The sequence below is a fragment of the Notothenia coriiceps genome, unplaced genomic scaffold (genome assembly GCF_000735185.1).
Source record: "Notothenia coriiceps isolate Sejong01 unplaced genomic scaffold, NC01 NC01_scaffold00034363, whole genome shotgun sequence".
Lineage (NCBI taxonomy): Eukaryota > Metazoa > Chordata > Actinopteri > Perciformes > Nototheniidae > Notothenia > Notothenia coriiceps.
The window spans coordinates 24,391-47,645 of NW_011367064.1; the positions used below are offsets into that span (position 1 = coordinate 24,391).

The window sequence follows — 23,255 nt, forward strand, 5'->3', positions numbered from 1 at the left end:
GCTTATCAACACAGTATTAGCACATTAAAAGTGACCTTAAAGACCTGTTTACAAAGTACCATGCAGTTCATTTAATTCTCATCCCTGCTATCTGCTATTTATATATATATGTAATGTCTGCCCTGTGGTCGTGTTGTTTCATCTTGTGCTGTTCTGTTATTTTAGGACCACAATGGAAATAAGGCTTCTGGTTTTTACTTTGACTGTTTAACGACATACTATACTATGACTTTCTTATTTACTTTTTAAAACATAATATATTATGACATTTTCTACAGCATATATATATATATATATAACTTGGTTTTTATTTTAAATATTTTTACGTTTTATTTCTTTGTTTGCCATACTGTCCCATTAGTTTATTAATAATATTTTTGACATATATATGGCATTATTGTATTATTCTTATTATTGTATTTATTTATTATGCTAGAAATGTACTTGAATGAATGTTACATGCTTTAATGTTGCAAAAGCTCTTTATTGATCTCATACTGTCTGTGCTTCAGCACCTCTTTTCACCTTCTGTCTAAAGCGCTTATTATGTTACAGAAGTTAACAAAGGAGTCCAATGGAGGCATTTCAGGCTGGGGGGGGGTTAGGGTTGTGGTAGAAAAACTTTGGAATTTTTTGACCACTTACATGCACAAAAGCTTGTATATCAAACTACAGGGAAAGGAAATCCCTTTCAAAGCACTGAATACAGGCTAGTGACAAAAGTATTATTTGTATTTAATTATTTTAGCTGTCCACACATGAAATACCTGAGCTTCAGCCAAAGTATGACTGACACAGAAGGAAAACAAATTGTTATCTACATACCAGGCTTTGGGCACGGTATCATTAACCATCAAGCCGCCTAACTAGATGTTCAACCTGTCGCCTAAAGAGCATTACTAATGCTCGACTAGTCAACACAAGTCGTCTGCATACCACACATTGTTGGCATGGCTTCAATCTGGTTCCTCTCTCCTCCTCTCTATAAAAAGCCCACTTGTCGCAGACTCAGGTACTCCTTGGAGACTCTCCAGCTCTGCTCATCACCTCCAGGTCACCTCCACCTCCATCCTCACCTCCAACATGTCTGTCTCATTCAGCCGCCAGAGCAGCCGCCAGAGCAGCCGGAGCTACAGCGCCCGCAGCGTGACCAGCAGCTCCCTGAGCCAGAGAGGAGGCATGCAGCAGTCGGTCGGAGGCTTCCAGCAGTCGGTGGGAGGCAGCCAGGGCATCCTCCTCCCCACCGGCGGGCCCCTGATGCAGGGCCGCTCTCCCAGTGTGTATGGGGGGGCCGGGGGCTACGGGACCCGCATCTCCCAGTCCTTCTATACCTCCGGGTCACACAACCCTTTCAGTGAAAGCGCAGTGATCTTCAACGAGAAGCTGACCATGCAGAACCTCAACGACCGCCTGGAATCCTACCTACAGCAGGTGAGTCGTGATGATCATGATGATGATAATAATAATACATGAGACTTGTATAGCGCTTTTCAGGAAACTCAAAGACGCTTGCAGTAATACAGTATATTGAATGCACGACTTTGATCATGATGATCATGATGATAACTAAAAATGTATGCAGAATCCTCTGTATTGTTCTAGAACCTTCACTGTGATAGAATATTTTTTATTAATTTGCGTATACCCATTAATTTGCCCCTTAAAGTAAAAAATGCATTATATGTTCGTCAGTACCTTACATAGATGATTTCTTACTTGTATGCACCTTCAGAGACAAGGTGCAGCTAGTTTGAATGACTTTGTATACTGCAGGGTAGCTTGTGAATTTACTCCAGGTGGAACTAAAGTCTAATTTAAGAGTTATTCCAAATCTGTAAAGTAACTAAAGGTATTAAATACATGTAGAGGAGTAAAAGTACATGATTTACCTCTGAATTGTAGTGGAGTAGAAGTACAAAGTAGCAACATATTGAAATACAATACTAAAGTACAAGTATCTCAACATTTGTACTTAAGTTGGTACTTGAGCAAATGTGCTTAGTTACTTTACACCACTGCTTATAACATATATTTTACAAATAATACTACACTGCCTTCTGAAGAAATTATTTTCACTTTTAGTAAAGAATACCATTACTTTTTTCCCATTAATATGTTGGCATTTGGTTTGTACTAATATTAACAAGAATAAATTGTTTTAAAAAGTATTGCTTCTCGGCGCCAGACATACGTTTGGAGCCAGGACTTAAGTATTTTATGAATGGATGCATCTGTCATCTGTCAGCTGATGCAGAGAGAGTTAGCTATGGAGACTGTTTGACATCACCCTGTGGTTGTGTTCAGGTGCACTCCCTGGAGTCGGCCAACAGAAGACTGGAGCTGCAGATCAGAGAGTTCTTAGAGAAGAGAGGTCCTTCTCACTCCAATGACTTTACAAAGTTCTTCGCCATCATCACTGATGTCCGAGCTCAGGTAGCACATCATCGCAAAAAAACATTATTGAAAAAACTACTATTCAATAATAAAATAAAAACAGTTGTTCAGTGATTGTACTATATGCTGTCATGTTTTGGTGTCTTCGACTGCACAACGATGACACATAATTGTACTGATGAGTGCTAAAGTGAAGGGTGAAATATGAATGGAATAATGCTACAGAAACATTTTCTCCCACTTAGATCTTGAATAAATATTTAGACAACCAACGCGTCATACTGCAGATTGACAATGCTCAACTGGCTGCAGAAGACTTTCAAGTAAAGTAAGTGTGCCCCCCATGGTCGCTCTATGCACCCTTATGGCATAATTGTTTTTCTTTAACTCATTTCATTTGTGAACTACACATGGCTTCCTCCTGCAGGTATGAGGTAGAGTTGAACATGCATTCAACGGTGCAGGCTGATGTGATTCGTCTCAAAGGGGTCCGGGACAGCCTGACCCTCTCCATCAGCGACCTGGAGCTGAATATAGAGGGTATGAAAGAGGAGCTGGTCTACATGAGGAGCAGCCACCAGGAGGTGAGAGCCAATCAGATCCTCTGTTGTAGAGGATGCTTCACTGCATGCTCTGTTTTAAAGTACAATGGTGCCATCTGTTGGCTGCATTTCATTTTAATAATAATGAAGCTTTACTTATAAAGCACTTTTCATACAGCACGTGCAGCTTGAAGTGCTTTACAAAATGGCACACATAACAAGTTAAAAATAAACAAGAAGTTCCCCTCAGATCAGATGGTAAGACCTTTACAGATACATGTAGCATAGTAACAAAACATAACATGTTATCAGGTTAAGAGACACAAGCAGGTAAAAGTTATGATAATAAAAATACAATAAATAATGATTCCTCTCAGAAAGATAAGACACAAGACTCAGTGAATCGGTGCAACAATATGAAACCCTATTAAATAAAACAAACATATAGGTTCAAAAAAGATAAGGATAAAAAGATAAGAGTAATAAAAACGTCACAATGTACCATGGGAGCGTAGTGGATAAAAGCGACCTCACCCATTTTATTTTGGGGGCATTTAGGGATATTTAGAAGAGGACCTCAGGGCTCGTCCAGGGACATAAAACAAGAGTGACTCGGTGAGATACGTGGGAGCCAAACCTTAAGAGCTTTAAAAACCAGTAAAATATTTTAAAATCAATTCTGAAAGACACTGGCAGCCAACGTAGTGCAGATAAAACAGGAGTAATATGCTCTCTTTTTCTGTTTTTTTACATTCTATTTTTAGCTCATCTTATTATATTTGACTTGTATATACTTAACTTCTCCTGCATTACTTGCACATAGGGCTTTCAACATTAACAGTATTTTGTTTCTTCTTGCACTATTTTTAATGTTTTGTTTTATGTCTTGCTGCATTGTTGGAGGAGCCTGTGACTTAAGTTGTTCATTGTATACCTACACATATGACCATAAAGCCGTTTGATCCTGTCTAAGGGCAGGAGATAATACAAATATGTGCATGTTGCAGGAGTTGCTGTTGATAAGGAAGCAGCAGAGCGGCTCGGTGGATGTGAGGGTGGAATGTGCAGAGTCTGTAGACATAGAGAAGGAGCTGAAGGAAACCAGGGAGGAGTACGAAGCCCTGATGGTGAAGAACATGCAGGAGGTGGAGAAATGGTTCCAAGCTAAGGTGAGAGAGGAGAGCAATACAAATAGTGATGATAAAAGGTGGCAATGTCATGGGATTTATTGTGTATATGTGCAGTGGTGTAAAGTAACTAAATACATTTACTCAAGTAGGTTTTAGACTATGACTTGTACTAGTATTTACATTGTTTATACTTTGTACAATTCAGAAGTTAATGTATTTAATTACTTGACAGATTTGGATTAATGATATCAAACATAATCAAGTGTTAAATCAGACTTTAGTTCCACCTGGAGTAAATTCACAAGCTACCCTGCAGTATATAAAGTCATTAAAACTAGCTGCACCTTTACCAGCTTTGAGAACAATTTCATGATCAATCATTATAAAACATATCATAAATATTATTCTGAAATGGACCAATCTGCAGAATGAGTACTTAAACTTTTGGTACTTTAAGTATATTTTGAGTCCAATATTTTTCTACTTTTACTTGAGTAACATTTTGATTGCAAGACTTTTACTTGTAACAGAGTATTTTGTAGTTTGACTCAAGTACAAGATCTGAGTCCTTCTACCATCTCTTTATATGTTTGTGTTTGTGTGTAAATAGGTGGAGGAATTCAATGTGAGAATCTTGGTATCTACCACAAACGTGAATACATTTTACACAGAGCTGTCAGAGCTGAGGAGGACCTACCAGAATTTGGAGATAAGTCGGGACGGCATCCTCACAGAGGTAAGACGTAGCCGACCCACTGAATGCAAACGCTCCTTTTCTGTCAAGGAGTGAACTCTGAGGCATGAACTCAATTGCAAGACTCAAACTCAGACTCGGATAGTGTTTCAAAATAAAGACTTTACTGGGATTTGCACAGTAAGGAAAACAAAAACACTCTTTCGAGGAAAATGAACAGGAGGGAGCTAACACAATATATACACAGGTAAAGGGGACACAGGTGGAAACAATCAGGGCGGGGAAAATAATCAAGGACGGAGGAGACAGAAGGGGGCGGGGAGCGTGGAGGCCTGAAATGAGAGGGAGAATTAATTAAGGGAATAAACATAAAGCACAGGACAAAGGGACATGCAAAACTAACATAAAGAATAAACTTTCACTATAAGTTTCTTAGACATGACATTTTCACTGTGCAGGGTTTGCTGATCACAGAGATTAAAGGGTAGCTTCACTTTTTTCTCAAGTCTATCTTAAAACCACACTCACATGCCCAGATGTATATTTAAACTGTTTCCACTTGCTGTTATAATTCCTCCTGCTCATAATGGGCTTTACAAGATGCATATTTAGTGTGTTTTCATGTTAGTGATGGGGTTCTGTGCAAAGCTATACTGTATGTCAACGCTTCTGAAATAAGGCAAAGGCTTCTGTAGTCTGGATGAATGGGGATTTAGACACAAAACAGTCCTGTGCAGTAACCGGAGGGGAGGAGTCAAGTCAAATGACCTGGACGCGGGTCAGACTCGAATCACAGATATGATGATTTGTGACTCAACTCGACGAAATGGACTTGACTAGACCTTGGACTTGAACAGTAACTAGTAACATAGAAACCGTTTGATTGAGCATAACACTAACCCTAACCCTAAGAAGTGGGCAGCAAGTTGATATTTAATTAAACAGATACACTTTGAAATCGAGAACTAAATTAACGGTACTACATTTTGGAAAAACGATACCAAAGAAAACGGGTGGGTATGTACAAAAATCAGTGGTTAACAGAAAAATTATTTTAGTATAAAAACAAATCAGGTGGAAATTGGTCAGAAGCGCACATTTCATTGTTAAGGCCTCGAAACTGAAAGTTTAGGACTTGAGTGCCAAGACTTGGGAATACAAAATGGTGACATGCTGTTGAAAAGGTATGGACAATCAAATTTGATGAAAGAAGTCTGAAATCTGACATCATAGGATACACATTTAAAGACTCATCAGACTTCTTACCACTACACAATGGATTTGTAATACTTACAGCAGGGGTGTCCAAACTTTTTTCACTGAGGGCCACACACAGAAACATATACGACGATATTGCCTTAAGTTATAAGTTATCAAAATCAATCAAATGTAGGTAAATTATGCTTGTTACTTGAATATGCTTTAAGAAAAAACAGCCTACATCTCAGCTCTCTATAGGGTTTCATTTATTTTGTTATGATTATTTCTTAAAACTGAAGCCTCAGATTGGTTGTCAAGAGGAAATATGAAGGGTATATTTCAAGCTGGTTATGTTAATAAGTTATTGGGCTTTTTTGTTATCAACTTAGATTTGTTAGACTTTTTTTTTTTTATTTGAAAACTGGGTTCATCAACACATGCATACTAATATCTGTTTACGTAATATATTTAAGAAGTACAATATACAACAAGCACAAGACTAATTTGTGGGCCATATTTCATTATACTTTTTGAATTTGCTGAGGGCCGATTCAAAATGGGCCGCGGGCCGCATTTGGCCCCTGGCCCGTAGTTTGGACACCCCTGACTGCATGGTTTTACTGACCCTCCCTCAGGAGTAACTATTGTATCTTTTGGCACAAGTGTCAGGAGGTTAAACTACAAATACTGCCCCCATGTGGTTTACCAGGAATCTGTGCATGCATTTGATTGGGTACAGATTTAAATTAGTATTTTAATGTAACTAGGACTTAACTATTTTAAGTACTGTAAGGGCATTTTTTTAAAACACACTCTCCGCTTTCCTAACACTGTTCCCCTCCGCCCTGAAGATTCAGTGCAGACAGAGGACTTTGGAAGAGTCCAATGTGCAGTTCAACACCCAGCTCAGCCAGCTGCAGCTCAGCATCAACACGCTGCAGGGGGACCTGCAGGGGCTGCAGAGCTCCATCGAGCAGCAGCAGACCGAGTACAGGATCCTGCTGGACATCAAGATGAGGCTGGAGATGGAGATCGCTGAGTACAGGAGGTTGCTGGACGGAGAGACGCGCGAGCTCATTCAGGAGAGAAAGTGAGGGGTTCATTTCTATAAAGGGAAAGTAGAGGAATACAATTGAATGAATAAAATATGTTTTAAAGTGTCGTCTTTTTCTCCATAGGGCCTATGTTATCAAAGAGGTTGTGCAAGTGGAAGGTAAGAATCCCATTATTTACATGGGCATCATTATTACATTTCCTATGGGATGATATCGTGCATTGTATTATTTATTGATTTATTGTGATCTGTTAGAAAGATAATACTATGACTAAACTAACTGTCTGATCCTGTACCAACATCATTGAAGTATTGCACTGTATTTCCATGCACATAGGGACTAGTACTTCACTTGAGTATTTAAATGTTCTTCTAATTTGTACTTCTACCCCACCATAATTCAGAGGTAAATAGTGTACCGGTACTTTCACTCCAACACATTTATTTTGTACCTTTAGTTACTTTGCAGATTTTGATTAATGAGGTGAAATATAATCAATACTTAAATAATAGTTTAAGTAAACCATCAGTATTCAAAGTCATACAAATGTGTTTCACTTACCAGCTTTGATTAACACATTAATGTATCAATAATTATAATCACAACATAAACATATTCTAAAATGGACCAATCTGCATAATGAATACTTTTACTTTTGGTACTTTAAGTATATTTTGATGCCCATACTTTGGTACTTTGATTTGAGTAACATTTTGAATGCAGGATTTGTTCTAGTAACAGAGTATTCTTGCACTCTGGTACTTCTACTTTCAATCAAGTAGAAGATCTGCATGCTTTTCCTAACACTGGTCCCATGGTGCATTATGTCTCCTCTGCAGAGCACAAACCCCATGTCGAGCGGAGAATAAAGACCATTGTGGAGAAGATCATCGATGGGCAGGTGGTGTCCTCCAGTGAGCAGATTGAGACAGAGGAGGTTCAGTAACACCTCTGCTGACAGTAAACTTACATTTTACTTTGATTTGGCTTCTAAATGTCAATAATGGTATGCTTCTTAATGAATAATGAGTCAGCTCGTAACGTGTAACTTAGATGGGGGTATACTAGGTAAAACAGCATTTTATTGTTTAAGAGGGACACCATGGCATTTCTTTTGTTTAGTTTTTATTGCAATTATATAGCAGGGTTGTAGTAAGTACTTGAAGCTCCAACTTGTTTCAGCTGGTAAGAAAAAAGGGAAGTCTTTTATATATTTACTCCTGGGTATTTTATGAATTGCATCAATGGGTCAATTAATTTGACCTAAACATAATAAATGATTCATTATGTTGATTATATCTGTATTATAAATCAGAATCTTGAATGTCACCAAAGTTATCTAATAAAAGTATTTGTGTAAAAAGTACTTCCTTTGCCTATGGTTTGTGATAGAGTAGAAGTATAAAGTAGTAGGAAATAGACGCGCTCAACTAGAGAACAAGTGCCTCAAAATTGTATTTGATACATGTGTATTAGTTACTATCCATCATAAAGTATGACACCAAAATATGACTAAAAAGCAAAGATGAAAACGGTTTATTGTTACTCTCAGATGTGTATTACAATTCAGTAAGGGGCGGTGGTGGCGAAGTCGATAGGGACTTGGCTTGGCAACTGGAAGGTCACCAGTTCAAGTGCTACCAAGGTGTCCCTGAGCAAGTCACCGTTCCCTACACTGCTCTCTGGGCGCCGTTCAAAAATGGCAGTACACTGCTCCTCATTTCATTTCATTTCAAACCTTTATTTAATCAGATTGGTCCCATTGAGATCATAGATCTCTTTTTCAAGGGAGACCTGCAGCATATAGGTTCCACATGAAACATAAAACAATAAAGGACATCATACATTATATTTACAGGATACATTTACATAGTTATAGACATTTACAAGTGCCCATAGTATCAACAAGCATTTCATTTAGCCTAGCTTTAAAAACATGCAGGCTAAATTAAATGCTTGTTGATACTATTGATACTATACTCCTAACAATAGGATGGGTCAAATGCAGAGAAACAATTTCCCCAAGGGGATTAATAAAGTATATATATATAACATTTTAAAAAAAAGTCACATTGTAATTTGGAAAGAGATGCTGGTTCTTCCTTGGAAAAATGTTTTGGATAAATCAATAACACGCGTGTCAGGATTAGAGCACATTTCAGGTCACGCAAAGATAACTATTCAAATAAAAAATAAAGGTTTTATTGTTTCAATTTAAGGTAGCGTTTCTTTGTATTTTTCCCCTTTGTGGATATTAGGCCAAAAATAACAACAATACATCAAAATAAAGCAAAACCAGACAGTGTAATTTTCCTCATAGCCACCAGATGTCACCATTGCCCTTTTCTCTCAAATTGAAGTCCTCCACAACCTTTTTGGATTGCGTAATGTTGTAATACTTAAAGACACATTTAGAACCACAATGATTTTCAAAGCCAAAGGACAATGAATACTATTCCCCACAACACAATGTTGATGCCATGTTGGACACTGTAGGAACAATTAATATCAATAAGAATTCACAGAACATGCAGAGATGGAAAACCTCTGTGTATTTTGTATAGTGTGGATTTGATTCTGTGAGGACAGCTAAATCAACAAAATTATTTTCATTGGGATGAGTTGAATCAAGCAGAGACGTTCAAAGCTCCACCTTAGTAGTCATTCTGTTGTTCAGAATGACTCATAATTAAACACTCCCTTCGTGTCACTGCTTTGTGCAACATTCTATTGAGACATTGATGCTATTTGTCAAAGGTGTTATTAAACATAATTGCACCCTGATTTATGATTTATGTATCTCAAAAGCTCTGTGCAGCAGAGAAATATCAAGTTTAAGCGAGTGGAATGAACTTTCCCTTACTGTCGAGCCCCTACGCATCAAAGTAACCTGCATGAACACACAGGACAAAATCAGCAGCAAAAAACATTACATAACATCGTTTTACCTTTGCAACTTGCTCCTGCAGAATGTCTTGTTTTAAATAGAAGAAATCCTCTCATTCATGCCGAATTGTAAAGAAAGCTGTTTGCTTTTGCATCAACTCTGCAAATTTGTTTCACAGAAATAGAAAATACAGGAAATCTCATGTGTCACATGAGGAAATTAAGGTTTTCTCTCAACTCACTGCAGTTCTTTTTATTAATACCAACATACAAGCAATCTAGTACATACTTTTGTGCACATGGGCTCTTAATTCATTTCAGTTATTTAGAGAATCAATGAAGAATTGGGTTACTTATATATTTATAAATGATAAATATCATTTGTGAATCTGCTCAAAGTTTTGAATACTTGGCAGTACATTGAAAATCATAGGCCGGCGTTAGGTATGATTTGCAGGAAGCTTTAAAGGGTGTGGTTGCTGCAGGGCTTTGTAAGCTGCAGCAGAAACCAGTCTCAGCCTGAAAACACAAGGGTGGAGTAGCATTGCCAAAAGACACCTCATGTTGAGGTAAATAATCTCGTGAGATAGAAAGGGAGATATTGTTTAATCTTTGGTCATAACTGACAGTTACACACCCAGGTTAAAGCTCTCCGGGCAATTTTCCATGCCACAACGCATTTGGAGCATACTGCTCTCATTTCACCTCAAACTGCAGGTACAGTATTTGAGTCAGCGAGGCACTTCATACTCAGACTTGAATAGGTCCACTTTGAGAACTCATTCACGCTCACATGAAAAGTGGATAGGGGTGTGTGACACAGTAAATGTGTCGCAGAGATATAGTGAAATGTTTTTTTGGTACAACTCCGACACATGCCATTGCAGAGCACATGCTATTAATAAATTGTTCTGCAGTGGGGTTAGAATATGTTTAAATGCTATCTTATAAAGCTGAAGATTACGTTTAGTTTGAGTAAAAATACACCAGTTGGCAGGAGTTTTCAATTAAAAGTATGCACACTTCATTCACACTAACCGCAAGAACCACAGCCACACGTTGCACTGTCGCCACAGGCAACATAAATCACTTTCATAACCTAAACCACAAGTATTTTATTTTTTTGTCAGAACAGAATGTGCTCTCTGTTTGTTGCGTATCACAATTATGAATCTTAATTTGTATCAACGCTCTCATCTAGAACTAAAGTGCAGGTTGATAACACCAATTCATCAATAAATCAATGCCCTGCTTCACACTCAGTACTGCATTTACAGTCTGACCTAGATAGATAATAATGAGCAGCAGGAAGAAAAAAGTGTTGTTGTTTTTCTAAGGAATTATTCTCATTCAATTGAATGAGAAGATGTGTGTTATTAAAGTGCAATAGTTCAATTACGTTACAAACCTTCTTTACATTCATCAAAGTATGCAGCATGTAAAGACTACGAATGATTTAGTTATTTTATAAGGATTTTAATAAACTTTGCAGGCATTGAAAATGTTTAGTTTTTTGTATTTGCATGCATTTTTTTTCAAAGCAGGCGCAATTTACGATGAACAATTCCCTAATTTGTTACAGCCATAGACTGTACAATGTATAAGCGGTGGACAGAGTGATGGTGATGTCACCAGTTGGTTTGTGGAATACAGTTTTGAAGCCTTGAGTTGGGAGTTTTGGCTTTTGCCGTCTTGCTCTTCTGGAACGAGATGTAGCATAAGAAGGGGGAAGAACAACTGACACAAAATAATTTAGTTAAAAAAATGTTTCTATTAATCTTCATGACATGAAAGAACGTTGTGAAGGGATTACCGCTCCAGAAACATGTCAATCACTGGACAGCCCCACCCTAGAGCATACACTGCTTTAAGGGGGTAGATTATTGAAAAAAGTTAGGTATGACTGGTACAATTATGAAACCTGAAAATGAGCATAAAAGGGTCTCTTTAAAACGTACTGAATAACTGCAATTTAAATATGTTGGATAATTTTTCAAGCAAGTTTGATTTTATGTTTTACTAAACAACATGCTGACCAGATACAGGTGCAATCAGGGAAAATTGTCAGTTAAAACATTTGAAGTTCTGAAGCCTTATAACTTGAATCCTTTCCTTTACCTGAACTGCCTGTAACCTGCAGAGCAGCGTGAGAGGCCTGGGAGATATTTGAGATGACTTTGAATGTTGACTGTACTGCCTGAAGGAATATGGATGACTAACAGCAGCCAACCTATTATCAAACTGTCAGTGTCATCTGTTACTAGATCATATTTCACAATGTGTCTGATTTAGGTCAGGAGACAGACATTCTCCTGTCCTCATGTTTTCATGGTGAAACATGTTTTTCAGTGTGGTGGTGCTGGACATGTGGCAATCCTGATTCTTATTCACAGTAACCTTTTCATAAACTAACTCAACCAGTTTGTTGTTAACACAGAGCTCTGTTTAAGGATCACCAGTGCCACACCCTCGTGTTATTCTATCACAGCGATGTATGATGGAACAATATTACAGAGGGCTCAGCTTTTGTCGTCTTGCACTGTATGATTTGAACTAACTTTACACCATCCTTTTGGTTCTGCTGGTAGTTGGAAGCTAAATTATTGAAATGGTAAAAATAAAGTGGAGGAAATAACTAAGTACATTTATTAAAGAATGGTACTTTTTCCATTTATTGCTACTTTATACTTCTACTCCTCTACATTTCAGAGGCCACTCTTGTACCTTTTACTCCACTACATTTATTTTAACACTCACTATTACTTTGTACAAAAACACATGACATGCTGATGTGGTATAGTCTCCACAGTACTTCAGGCATCTACATTTTGTCCACATTGACAAACTACAATAAAATGCTTTGACATGTATAACAACGATATCATATAATAACCATGATAATATAATACTGTGAAAAGATCAAATCTGCATAACGAATACTTTTACTTTTGCTACTTGCTACTAAGTACATTTAGCATGTTATTCATGCTTTACTTTTATACTTCTGAAATTGTGCAGAGTGAGCACTTTTACTTTAAGTGCTTTTTGATGCTAGTACTTTTGTACTTTACTTTAAGTAACATTTTGAAATCGAGATTATAGAGGAGTATTTTAAGATTGTTTGTACTTTTACTTGAGTAAAGGATCTGAATACTTTTTCCAACACTGACAAATGTAAATTTATAATAACTTTTACCTCCATTATTCTAGTAAATGTACTCAACAATAATGGTGCTGTAGAGTACTTGCAGAAAACTGCAAATTCATAACAAAAATAATTGTAATACAGTGCTAATGACCCATTTTTGTTGTCTTTTTACAGCATCTTTTTCAAGTTATTGGTATTTTCTATACTTGTACATGTTTTTTTGCTTTTGCAGAATTTTGCTTGGCTTTTTTGTTTCCTGTTAAAATGTTAAATTTTCTAAAATAATCTCCTTTTAAATCAAAAACCATATTGCAATACCACGTTTATTGATTCTGATCTGCAAATAGAGCATTGAACACTTAATGAAGTGCAACTAAGCTGTGCAGAGCTAAACATTTCAGTGTGTACACACGAAGGTTTGATGAGTTAGTGTGAAAATGCTATCTCCAGAGAAAGAAAAATATCTTCACTCATTTATCACAAGGGTTTCAACTATCTTGGATGTGATTTATAGCCTTTAGCATGTGCATGAGAGGAGTTTGCAATCTCAAAATGAACATCAACATCTGCTATGTATCAGTCCAGGCTGTGGATGTGCACAGACGTTTGCTAGTTAGAATTAAAAACATCTTTTAAGATTTAACCAGAAGCAGAATGTTCTAAATAGTACATCGGTTAATCTTATTATAATGTTTCAAATCTGCAAGGAAAGGTTTTTAAAGACTGTAAAGACTTGAAGAAAAGAGTGTGGTTGAATGGAAAGAAGAACACAAAGGAGAGCTTGTTCTTGTTTGGGCATGATGCACATGCCAAAGTAAAGTGCCAGGAGAAATAAAGAACACGTAGGCATATCTGTGATGAGCTCTCAGGCACATTTTTCCCCCCAGGTTTTAACTATGGCCAGGTATCGACTGACATCATCCATAAAAACTACTTCTAACTAGCAACCATGCAGGCTATTGCTGAGCATCACAAAGAGAATGCATAAAATGTTAGGTTTGAGATGTGAAGAATAACTGAAACTTTCACTAACAGAAGAACCAACACTTAAAATCTTCACGCATGATAACAAGGAAAGAGGTTGTTTGCGAAGACATGTGCTGGCTGAGAGTCAAGTGCAATGAACCATTTTACAGTCCATAATAATGCTTGTTGCCTTGGTAACATAACATGTTTAGGCAATATAGCAGTCTTGCTCAACAATCAAATGTCACTAAAGACACATGACATGACAACAACCAGATTTGACTGAATAACTAACCGGACAGTAACGGGTGTGTCTGTTTCACAATATACAGTATACTTTGTAGGAATACAAAATTAAGCTTCATATGTATGCCATGTCTTCATGCACATTAACACATATAATAAAGGACAAATGGAGTAATTAATCCATTATGTTTACTATAAGGTCTGCAGATAGAAGTGAACTTAAAGAATTGAAAGATTAAATTGAATCCCTCTTTCTCCTTATTATTGTTCGACAAAATGAACCTCAAGGGTGTGTGTGATAGGTGGGGCAGAGCAACCATTTTAGGTAATGCTCCTCCCTTCATTCCTACACACCCCCGCCCACAGCAGAGGCAGCATGCAGGATAAAAAGGGGACAGAGGCAGAACATTGCATCTCAGTCCAAGTCATTCTCTTTGAGGCAGGCAGATCTCCTGAGCAATCGTCACCATGAGCAGTTATTCCACCTACGGGAAAAGCTCCGTCAAAAGCAGCATGGGTGGAGGCATGGGTGGAGGCATGGGTGGAGGATTTTGTGGGGTGCAAAGGAGATATGCTTCCAGTGTGAGCGGTTCAGGTGGCGCAGGATCAAGAATCTCCGTTTCCGGTGGGGGTTATGGCGGCGGCAGCAGTTATGGCAGCAGCAGCTGTTATGGAGGTGGTTTTGGCAGTGGAGCTGGAGGTGGAGGTGGTTTTGGCATGGGAGGTGGATATGGTTTTGGCATGGGAGGTGGAGGTGGAGGTGGAGGTGGCTTTGACGCTTCAGCCAATGAGAAGGCTACCATGCAGAACCTGAACGACCGTCTGGCCAGCTACCTGGAGAAGGTGCGAAAACTTGAGCAGGCCAACTCTGAGCTGGAGCTCAAGATCCGCCTGTTCTTGGAGAGTAAGACCTCCCCCACTGCCAGAGACTACTCAGCTTTTGAGGCCACCATCGCCGATCTGCAGAGAAAGGTATGTCACATGACTTCTGATTCCTTAGTTAGTCACAATGTAAATTATCTCCAGATAAATATGTTGGAAATGTACATTGGAACTTGTTTCAAAGCACATTCATGATTTTGGAGAGAAATAATTGTAATTGTGTCTAATGAAATCTGTCTTCGTAACACAGATCCAGGATGCCACCAGCATCAATGGAAGCATCTATCTGTCTATTGACAATGCAAAACTGGCATCAGACGACTTCAGAACCAAGTAAGTATCAAGTTCAGAGACAGAATTTTCTAGGACCATGGAAAATCTTGGTAATTTAAGCAATACGTGCATGGTGAATATTTTGCTTTCAAGGTGCAGATGTCTGATTTATTGCTGCCTCACAGGTGGGAGAATGAGCTAGCCATGCGTCAATCCGTGGAGGCTGACATCGCCGGTCTGAAGAGACTGTTGGATAGGCTGACACTGGCCAGATCTGCGACCTGGAGATGCAGATTGAAGGCCTCAGGAGGAGCTGTCTTCCTCAGGAAGAACCAACGAGGAGGTGGTAGCGACTGGTTGAAGTTCACTGAATGAGCTTTCATTTCAATTTGCTAGATGAGGATTGAAATGTGTACTCCAACAAACTTTGCCAACTATTCTTATTCACAGGCAATTTAGACTACCATTGATGACCGAGATGGACTGGACAGCATCAACTGGGGGGGGAGGTGGAACGCAGGAAACACCCGGACTGTCCACTCTAGTCAGAACGCCTGAATCCCAGCTCATGAGTGCTGGCCGCCAAGAATGCGAGAGACCTTTGAAGCCTGCGTTCCAGCACAAAGTGACTGATGCCGAATCCGCATAAACATTCATGCCCCGTGCAGCCTTGGAAAAAGCATGAACTATTTGAATACCCCTGTGCCTGACCTCGAATGGGGAGATCAAGCTGAAGTCAAACAATTGGAGATACAGAATGCAAATATAAATCAAGAAAAACATAATCATTCCATTCCATACCTAGCAATTATCCCCCCCCCCCACCGCCCCAAATAATTAGCAATTAACAAACAGTGGTGTCAATTGGTGGGCGTGTACAACAAAGGGAGTCATTAACGTCATTTATTATATCAAAAGTAAGGAAATTATGGGCCTGGGAGCCCATAGACCTGGGCATTACACTCAATGACTTGCCGAAAAATTTACAGCCGCCAATAACAGCGAAAGAATGAGTGGTGATTTCATAACTGCATCTGCCACCTTGGATAGATTGGTCGGCACTACCGAAGTTAGAGGATTTTAAAATGGTGCAAAGCTTTCATAATATGGTCGTTTTATAATCATGAAAACCTAACCATCTGAATGAAGCGTACAAAGCTCTTGATTGATCCAATGTAAGCAGCTTTGTGAGAGCATGAGAGACGTGAGGTGGCTGATCTCGGTCAACAGACTTGCGGTCAGAGCTGTGGTCTCATGGAGCTGCTATGTTAAACTAAAACATGTGTGATGGTTAACTGTGAGGAGGACGAGACTCTACAGCACCTCCTTATGGACTGCTGCAGAGCCCAGGAGGTGTGGTCGCTCCTACGAGCCATCGGTTGTTTGGGTGCATCATATTTTTCATTACATATGCCGTAGATCATTATCCTTTACCATGCTGAGTTGGGACTGCAGCTCGATCTCCAGGCCCTGCATTGTTCGACGCAGATCAGTAATTTCTGTCCTTGATGTTTGGATAACTTCTGTGCTGGCAGCCACCTCCTTGTTCAGATCCTCCGACTATAACAGACACGGGAATACACAAGTTACATTAATAATACACAAAACACACAAAGCAATAACAGAGAGCACGTTTGTATCCCAGTGAGATATTCGGTCACAGACTCAAGAGGCCCCATGGCTGAGTCTGGGATGTGTCCAGGGTTTTTCTTCTTCTTAGTTCGGTAATAACCGGTCTCACGATGGTGTAGCTACTTATTGTTGCCTGATTCTAATTATCATTTTGGGTGCATCATATTTTTCATTGCATTTAGGTCATTATCATTTACCATGCTGAGTTGGGACTGTAGCTCGATCTCCAGGCCCTGCATTGATCGACGTAGCTCAGTAATTTCTGTCCTTGTTGTTTGGATAACTTCTGTGCTGGCAGCCACCTCCTTGTTCAGTTCCTCCGACTATAACAGACACGGGAGAACCTCAATGCCATGTAGAACTATATATATGTGAAAAATATAACACTCTAAATAAGCAGTAAGAAGTCACTTTGTCAAATATTATCCAGTCTTACCTTTGTTTGGAACCAGGCTTCAAGTTCTTTCGCGTTCTTGGCGGCCACAGCCTCATACTGCTCACGGATTTCTGACATAATGAGGGACAGGTCTGGTTGTCTCCCTGCGTCCACCTCCACGAGTCATTTTGCTAGACTCTGACGCGCCCGTCTCCGTGCGAACAGCCTTCTGTAGTCTGCGATCTCCGCTCTCCGAAAGCTGCTTACAGTCGGATCAATCAAGACATTGTTCGCTCATTCTTGGATGGTTAGGGTTCCGTGTACAGCACGACATATTGCATGATAGCTGTTTGCACCAGTTCTGCACTGCCGCACTGTAGGACTTCGGTAGACTGCCGATGCAATACCGTCCACTGTGTCAGCTACAGTGCCTATCAAGATGACCACTCTTCTGTTCGCTGAAGTTAATGACGACTGTGAGGAATTTTAGAGAGCAAGGCTCAATGAGTAGTAAAGACCAGTTCTATGGGCGTTCCAGTCATATTTGTTCATTGCATTTAGTCATATCAATTACCATGACTGATTAGGACTGCCTAGCTCGATCTCCAGGCCCACCAATTGACACCACTGTCGTAACGTAGCTAATAATTTCTGCTCGTTGTGTTTGGATAACTGCTGTGTCTGGCAGGCACCTTCCGTTGTTCAGTTGATTCCGACTATAACAGCACGGGAGAACCTCAATGCCAATGTTAGAACTTCATCTATGTGAATATAACACTCGAGATCAGGCAGTATTCAGAAGTCCATGCTTTGTCCAAGTAGTAATGTTTATCCGAGTCGCATTACACTTTGTGCTGGAACCAGGCTTCAAGTTCTCTCGCATTCTGGCGGCCAGCAGCCTCATACTGCTCACGGAGTTCTGACATGATGAGGGACAGGTCTGGGTGTCTCCTGCGGTCCACCTCCACGTTGATGCTGCTCCAGTCAATCTGCGGTCATCATGAGTGCTAAATTCCTGTAGAATAAGAAGAGTTTGGCAAAGTTGTTTGAGTAACATTTCAATCTTCATTCTAGCAAATTGAAATGAAAGCTCATTCAGATGAACGTCAATTCAGTCGCTACCACCTCCTCGTTGGTTCTTCCTGAGGAAGACAGTCCTCCTGAGGCTTCCATCTGCATCTCAGGTCTGATCTGGCGTGCGCAGGCTCATCCAACACTCTCTTCCCAGGCGGTCGATGTCAGCGCTCCACTGATTACGGGCCATGGCTAGCTCAATTCTCCCCCACCTGTGGGGGCCAGCAAGAACTCAGACCATCTGCACCTCGGAAGCAACATTTTCCCCTTAGACACGCATTGTTCTCAGTAAATCTCAACGAGATTTTNAGGAATTAGCACTCATGAGAAACCAGATGACTGGACAGATCAACGTGGAGGTGGACGCAGGGAGACAACCAGACCTGTCCCTCATTATGTCAGAAATCCGTGAGCAGTATGAGGCTGTGGCCGCCAAGAACGCGAAAGAACTTGAAGCCTGGTTCCAAACAAAGGTAAGACTGGATAATATTTGACAAAGTGACTTCTTACTGCTTATTTAGAGTGTTATATTTTTCACATATATATAGTTCTACATGGCATTGAGGTTCTCCCGTGTCTGTTATAGTCGGAGGAACTGAACAAGGAGGTGGCTGCCAGCACAGAAGTTATCCAAACAACAAGGACAGAAATTACTGAGCTACGTCGATCAATGCAGGGCCTGGAGATCGAGCTACAGTCCCAACTCAGCATGGTAAATGATAATGACCTAAATGCAATGAAAAATATGATGCTTTAGGTCATTATCATTTACCATGCTGAGTTGGGACTGTAGCTCGATCTCCAGGCCCTGCATTGATCGACGTAGCTCAGTNATGGAATGCTCTTAACGTCCCGATAGCAATGAATATATTAAATGCTTTGACAATAAATACATACAAAAATTAATCCGTGGAAGAAAGTAGCGCTGTAAAAAGCGTGACCAATCAATTTAGCCGGCCCGGCTAAAATAACTGGATGGCCTACCTGCCTGTCAGCCTTCGATCTGTGCACAAACTTATCTCGTGGCCTCATTGATGATGCGCGTTCGTGTGTGTTGGAGGAGGGACTATGTGAGAAAGTCTGAAGGAAGAGGCCTATTTTTTCCGGTTGTGTATTTTCAAATTCTAGCGCACTCGAGCTGGTTTCTCTATTCTTACCTACCCTACCTTTAACTCTTTTTAGGGTGCAGCTATATGTTTTATTTATTTCAAAGTGGGCCCATTTTAATATTTTTTTTCCCTTCAAATGTTCAGAGGACTCCCCAAGTGCTGTGTTTAATTTATTTGAAAGTAGGCCTGTGTATTATTTTTAATTCTCCTTATAGGAGTTCTTTGTTTCCTATTAGAGGTTAACAGTTTTATATAATGTAATAAATAGCCTAATAAATGCAAAACAACTGTAGTTTTTGTCTGATATAACAATAAATACAACTTTATTAGCTATCAAGCTATGAAATATGTTTTGCGGCTCCAGACAAAAAACATTTGGGGAAAAAGGAGCAAAATGGCTCTTTTGGTCAAAAAGGTTGCAGACCCCTGACCTATTGTGTCAGTGGCCGACTGTGGTAGTGCAACCAACACAACCCCTTGACACAAATAGCATTTCCCCCAAGTACCACTATTTAAAAAAAACCTCTGTGGAATTATTGATGCTGACCAAAGTGCAAATAAGATAGAGTGGTGCAGTGACGAGTCCTAAAACCCAGCAGTGAGTCAGCATGTTACCACTTCCTGTTCCCTTGTCTCAGAGTCAATGGGATTTCTCCATAGGATTTTAGAAAATAGCTCGAAATAAGGTCTGTGGAGGACACAAATGGGGCGAAGCCTGCGAGCTAGTTTAGGCAGTCAACTCGAGCACCAATGATACACGTGACGCGCCTCGTCCCTCTTAAGTTACAACCAACCAATCACATTCTCCTACATGCCGCTCTATTGAAGCTGCCAGGTCTTCCTGCCTCTGCCTCTCTATGCTGCACTGTGTGTTCACTTGCTACTGCTACGTTCATGTTGCTGCTGCTGTGTTTCATGTTTCTGCTGCTTGCCTGCTCCAGCTCCACCCCAGCTTCCACCTGTAGGCTCGGGGGATAGTTATCTAATCATCACTCAATGTTATTTGTAAATCTGTGGAGTGATGAAGCCCGAGCCTAGACGCCAACCTCAAACTATGTTGCTTCTGATAACCATATCAAGAAACCTGTGAGTTGTCTGACTGAAATTGAAGAGACGGATCACGTTTTGTTCTACATTAAATCCATCAGCAGTGACCCCACTGGTGATCTCTGAAGAGCTGACGTGTCTGAAAAACGATGGTTGTTCTGAAGTTGGCGTGACGTTGAAGTCGTGCTGCTGGACTCGGCTGTAGTTCCTTTAGCAGTGGCTCTCAAATGGGGGTACGCGGACCCCTAGGGGTACGTTGGAGTACTACAGGGCGTACGTGAGATTTATTTTATGTTAATGAAAAAAAAAAATGAAAAAAAATATATACCAATTTTAGGAAAAGTAACGAAGCTTGAGCAGTGTGGGTTTTATATGAACAGAGTTACACATATTTCAAAACACGAAGTGTAATAACTGCAGGTTGCCTCCCTGACAGAATGACAAAGGTCCTCAGTGAAGCTCAAGCCCATGTTTCTCACTACATTGTACAACTTATTGAAAAGATCAGTTCAATGCAACTAATGTCGTCTTAGTGTTATTGCATGATGTTAAAATTGGTTTGCCATGAATTTAGTGATGGATTGTAAACATTTGAAATGTAGCATTTAAGTGTTTCTCATGTTGTTGCTTTAATAAATCAGACTCTGATGGTGCAGCGCATACTGTACCTCTTTATAGGCTTTTTGTCCCTAACAAATTGTTTTTGCGCTGATCAGGGGGAACTTCGCTGAATTTTATTTCAAAGGGGGAACATTATTGAAAAAGGTTTGAGAATCACTGCTTTATAGCATAACGTTAGCATTTTGCTTCTGGACATTAGATTTATGATTAGAACATTATAAAAGTAGGGTAGACGTGTGGAGATTATCCAGCTGAACAAAACGTGCATTTATCAAACAGGTTTGTTTTCCACAGATCTTAATTCGAGCTATTTTCCAAAATCCTCTGGAGAAATCCCGTTGCTCTTTTGTCAGCAGTTTACTTTAGGTTAAACACGTCCTCCCTGCACCGCTCTATTAAAGCAGCATCAGTGAGATGAGGGACAGGGATATACCCGTGCATGCATTGGGTAACAGTTAAGAAAATCCCTTTTTCAAATTGCCACCCCAGTCCAGCATCCAGTGATTCTTATTTACGCTCACACACAAATATCTCACAAGGTCTGCTGTTTAAAGACAGATATCTGAGCATTAACTCTTCATTTTAGGTTTAGTGGAAATAAACTAAAACTAAAATCTCAACTCATTGGAGAATGCATGTCTGCTTCAGAGTAGCACCATGTTGTGTTGCCCATCTGCGTGATTAAGTCCTGAACTAATTGTATCTCGGAGGAAATTGTTGAGCAGAGCCGTATGCAATTTCATCAGATTTGCAGAGCCTCAATTTTCCTACATCTTTTCACAACCATTCCTTTATCTGGTGACAGCCTCGAGCTAAGGCTTACCGTTTTGAAACAGGAATGCGAAACATTCTTGTCAGATTTAAGAGCAAATATTTTCACCAGGCCTTTATTTAGAAAAACGCCACTCTAAAGACATCATTTGGAATTAAGACAGTTAATAAAACAGGACAACGTTTTAGTCAGCAAACTGGCAGCCTTTTATTGCATTCACATGCCGATGCAAAGAATGTGTTGTGATCATGGTTTATGATGGTGGTCCTCAGGCGTGGCCCAATGTGTTGCTCTTTCTGCGCGAGACAGATCAGGATTTGGACACCAACTGGCCGTTCACATATTCCTCTGTGACAACGATCATCTTGGCCGAGGTGCTGCTGCTAGACCCTGAACTGATGGAACTGCTGCAAGGGGAAGAATCACAAAGCTTGCATTAAATATGAGAACAATTCTTCAATTTGCAGATGTTGTTATTTGTGTAAAATGAAAGGAGATAATAGTTCTTTGTGGACTACTTACGCGCCCTCTCCGTCCAACAGCCTTCTGTATTCTGCGATCTCCATCTCCAGACGTTGCTTGATGTCGAGCAACATTTGGTATTCTTGGCCCTGGCGTTCCGTGTCAGCACGCATTTGCATTAGCTGTTGCTCCAGCCCCGTCACTTGGCACTGTAGGCTTTGCAACTGCATGGAATACCGTCCCTCTGTCTCAGCCAACGTGCCTTCAAGTGACCCTTTCTGTAGGTGGAAGTGAAAGACAGGAGGAAGGGAGAGGAGAAAGAGTGAATTAGTAGTAAAACATTTTGGGTGCATCATATTTTTCATTACATATGCCGTAGATCATTATCCTTTACCATGCTGAGTTGGGACTGCAGCTCGATCTCCAGGCCCTGCATTGTTCGACGCAGATCAGTAATTTCTGTCCTTGATGTTTGGATAACTTCTGTGCTGGCAGCCACCTCCTTGTTCAGATCCTCCGACTATAACAGACACGGGAATACACAAGTTACATTAATAATACACAAAACACACAAAGCAATAACAGAGAGCACGTTTGTATCCCAGTGAGATATTCGGTCACAGACTCAAGAGGCCCCATGGCTGAGTCTGGGATGTGTCCAGGGTTTTTCTTCTTCTTAGTTCGGTAATAACCGGTCTCACGATGGTGTAGCTACTTATTGTTGCCTGATTTAATATCATTTTGCA

The 23,255-nt window shown here is 40.0% G+C and overlaps 2 protein-coding genes and 1 pseudogene across 2 annotated transcripts; 2 read left to right on the forward strand and 1 right to left on the reverse strand.

The window, feature by feature from the left end:
• Positions 1-960: 960 nt before the first annotated feature.
• On the forward strand, positions 961-8,381 carry krt99 (keratin 99). Its single transcript, XM_010790504.1, has 9 exons — positions 961-1,431; positions 2,305-2,433; positions 2,640-2,722; positions 2,822-2,978; positions 3,944-4,105; positions 4,677-4,802; positions 6,812-7,050; positions 7,139-7,173; positions 7,855-8,381. The coding sequence occupies exons 1-9, from the start codon at positions 1,084-1,086 to the stop codon at positions 7,959-7,961; spliced, it is 1,386 nt and encodes a 461-aa protein (XP_010788806.1). The 5' UTR covers positions 961-1,083; the 3' UTR covers positions 7,962-8,381.
• Positions 8,382-14,657: 6,276 nt separating this feature from the next.
• Positions 14,658-19,255, forward strand: LOC104962108 (keratin, type I cytoskeletal 13-like; annotated as a pseudogene).
• A 2,974-nt stretch (positions 19,256-22,229) lies between these two features.
• LOC104962107 (keratin, type I cytoskeletal 13-like) lies at positions 22,230-23,048 on the reverse strand. The gene is made up of 3 exons (XM_010790505.1): positions 22,904-23,048; positions 22,570-22,787; positions 22,230-22,454 (listed from the first exon to the last, which is right to left on the reverse strand). Exons 1-3 carry the CDS (start codon positions 22,943-22,945, stop codon positions 22,358-22,360), a joined length of 357 nt encoding a protein of 118 aa, XP_010788807.1. The 5' UTR covers positions 22,946-23,048; the 3' UTR covers positions 22,230-22,357.
• Between the last annotated feature and the right edge of the window lie 207 nt (positions 23,049-23,255).

Coding starts and splice junctions, on each gene's coding strand:
- krt99 (XM_010790504.1), top strand. CDS start 1,084: ATGTCTGTCTCATTCAGCCGCCAGAGCAGCCGCCAGAGCAGCCGGAGC. Junction 2,723..2,821: donor GCAGAAGACTTTCAAGTAAA/GTAAGTGTGCCC, acceptor TTCCTCCTGCAG/GTATGAGGTAGAGTTGAACA. Junction 4,803..6,811: donor GGGACGGCATCCTCACAGAG/GTAAGACGTAGC, acceptor TCCGCCCTGAAG/ATTCAGTGCAGACAGAGGAC.
- LOC104962107 (XM_010790505.1), bottom strand. CDS start 22,945: ATGCAGGGCCTGGAGATCGAGCTGCAGTCCCAACTCAGCATG. Junction 22,788..22,903: donor TGCAGTCCCAACTCAGCATG/GTAAAGGATAAT, acceptor TTCCACCTACAG/AAAGGGTCACTTGAAGGCAC. Junction 22,455..22,569: donor CTGTTGGACGGAGAGGGCGC/GTAAGTAGTCCA, acceptor TTCCCCTTGCAG/CAGTTCCATCAGTTCAGGGT.